This window comes from Seriola lalandi, unplaced genomic scaffold (genome assembly GCF_002814215.2).
Source record: "Seriola lalandi dorsalis isolate HSWRI2012SDOR001 ecotype SW California unplaced genomic scaffold, Sedor1 jcf7180002049803, whole genome shotgun sequence".
In the NCBI taxonomy this organism is placed as follows: Eukaryota; Metazoa; Chordata; class Actinopteri; order Carangiformes; family Carangidae; genus Seriola; species Seriola lalandi.
In genome coordinates, this window is record NW_019520356.1 from 1 (window position 1) to 1,941 (window position 1,941).

At 48.8% G+C, this 1,941-nt stretch overlaps 1 protein-coding gene across 1 annotated transcript in view; it reads left to right on the forward strand.

Moving 5' to 3' along the window:
- Positions 1-812: 812 nt before the first annotated feature.
- The window catches only part of LOC111649012 (amino acid transporter heavy chain SLC3A2-like), a gene marked incomplete at its 5' end in the record, with an annotated part of 2,946 nt that continues 1,817 nt past the window's right edge, over positions 813-1,941 (forward strand). The window contains 2 exons of the mRNA XM_023398750.2: positions 813-1,327; positions 1,561-1,620. Coding sequence (XP_023254518.2) covers positions 813-1,327; positions 1,561-1,620 — 575 coding nt within the window. The remainder of the gene's footprint in view (positions 1,328-1,560; positions 1,621-1,941) is intronic.

Genomic DNA, 1,941 nt, shown 5'->3' on the forward strand with positions numbered 1-1,941 from the left:
GTGTGTGTGTGTGTGTGTGTGTGTGTGTGTGTGTGTGTGTGTGTGTGTGTGTGTGTGTGTGTAATAATGCTGACATGTAGCAGAAGTGAAACTGCTTTAAATGAGCTGAAGAAGAAGTTGTCTGGAGTGAAACTGGTTCACTGAACTCCTGACTCGTGTTCAGTGTTGAAGTGAACCAGCTACAGTGAACGCAGCAGCAGCAGCTGTGAATGGATCATCTTTACTGTCTCTATTTTATCCTCACAGACATTTGAGTTAAATTGTGTCGTAATTAGTGTGTGAAGTCTTAGTCTTGAATAATGACTAAGAAGTGTTTAGTGAGGTCACGGTGACCTTTGACCTTTGACCACCCAATCAGTTCCCTCTGTGTTACTGAGACATCATGTTCACGAGAACGGACGGAGAAAAACTAGAATTACCTCCCTTCAAATCTGACACTAACATTCACTTGGACTCAAAGACGAACTTATTAGATCATGGTGGTCAAAGGTCAAAGGTCAAGGCCAGTGTGACCTCACTAAATCTCAGCTATTATGACAAAGTTTCACACAGATGTTTAATATTTAATTTGACTGATGAACAGGGATGTGACCTGAGTGGAGTTCAGTTGAATTAGTGCAGCGCTGCAGTCAGAGACTCGGCTTTCCCACCCTGTGTCGTTGTTCAGTGTGTTTCATCTGCACGTCTCTCTCCTGCTGAACACTGTGAAACCATCAGCAGGAGCGTGCACGTGCAGCCTCGTGCACGTGGAACCTACCGCCCACAGACGTGACGCTGACGTCGGTCACAGCTGCTCTGTTCTCGTCCTTCAGGTCTGGAGCAGAAGGTCGACAGTCTGTCTCAGCTCAAGGTTAAAGGTCTGGTGGTCGGACCGATCCACGTGGCTCCGCCTGACGACGCCATGAGCCTGAGGTTCGAAGAGATGTGTATAAGAGACAGGAGCAGACCTGGTCCAGACCCTCTACATGTTACCGGAGCAGCAGATCATTGTGGGTTCTGGGTGTTTTCCAGGGTCCTGATCGGCATCACAGAGCGATCCTCGGCTGAGGACGTGTCCTCCCTCCTCTCCTCCACCCATGTCGACCTCCTGATCTCCAGGGTCCTCCGTGGAGGAGACGTGGACGCCACGGAGCGCGCTCAGTCCGTCCAGTTCTTGTATTCGAACCACAGCCAGACCAAGCTGGCCTGGAACCTGGGGGGCCGGGTCGAGGGTCACCTGGCGTCGCTGGTGGGCCCGGCTCTGGTGAAGCTGCACCAGCTGCTGCTGCTCACGCTGCCCGGGACGCCGGTCTTCAACTACGGTGACGAGATCGGCCTGATGGACGAGGTGAGGTCACAACCAGCAGGTGGCGCCAAAACAAGAACTTTTCAAACGTGACGCAGTGAAACAGCTGCTTTACGGAACTGCAGTGGTAGTTTTAGTTAGTTTAGTTAGTTTAGCTAGTTTAGCAGTACTAGAACCAACATCAGCCGCTCAGGCGAAAACATGACTATTGGTTATCACTGATTGACTCATTGGATCTCTTGATCGTTGTTTACATTTTGTCATCTCTACTTCAGGGCACCAAGTTCCCCAAGATGCTGTGGGACTCTAACGAGGGGCTGAATGAGACTCTGCAGGTAAACAACAGACGCATCAAGATACTTTGTGTTCCACCCTTCAAACAGGACGTCCCATGTAAACAGCATCACAGCTCAGAGTTCACACCAAATACATTATTCATGTGTTTGTGTAATTCCTGCCAATAACGATCAATATTCTGGAAATTCAAAAAAGTTTGAAAGTGATTGGCGTCATCTATCCCACAGTCTCCAACATATTCCACCTCCTCCCGCATGTCGTTTAAAACAACATCCCAGCCCTCCTCTGGGATATTAAAATTCCCCTTCTCCTCCTCTCAGACCATTTGTTCCAAAGGTGAAATTTAATATTTTTATCCA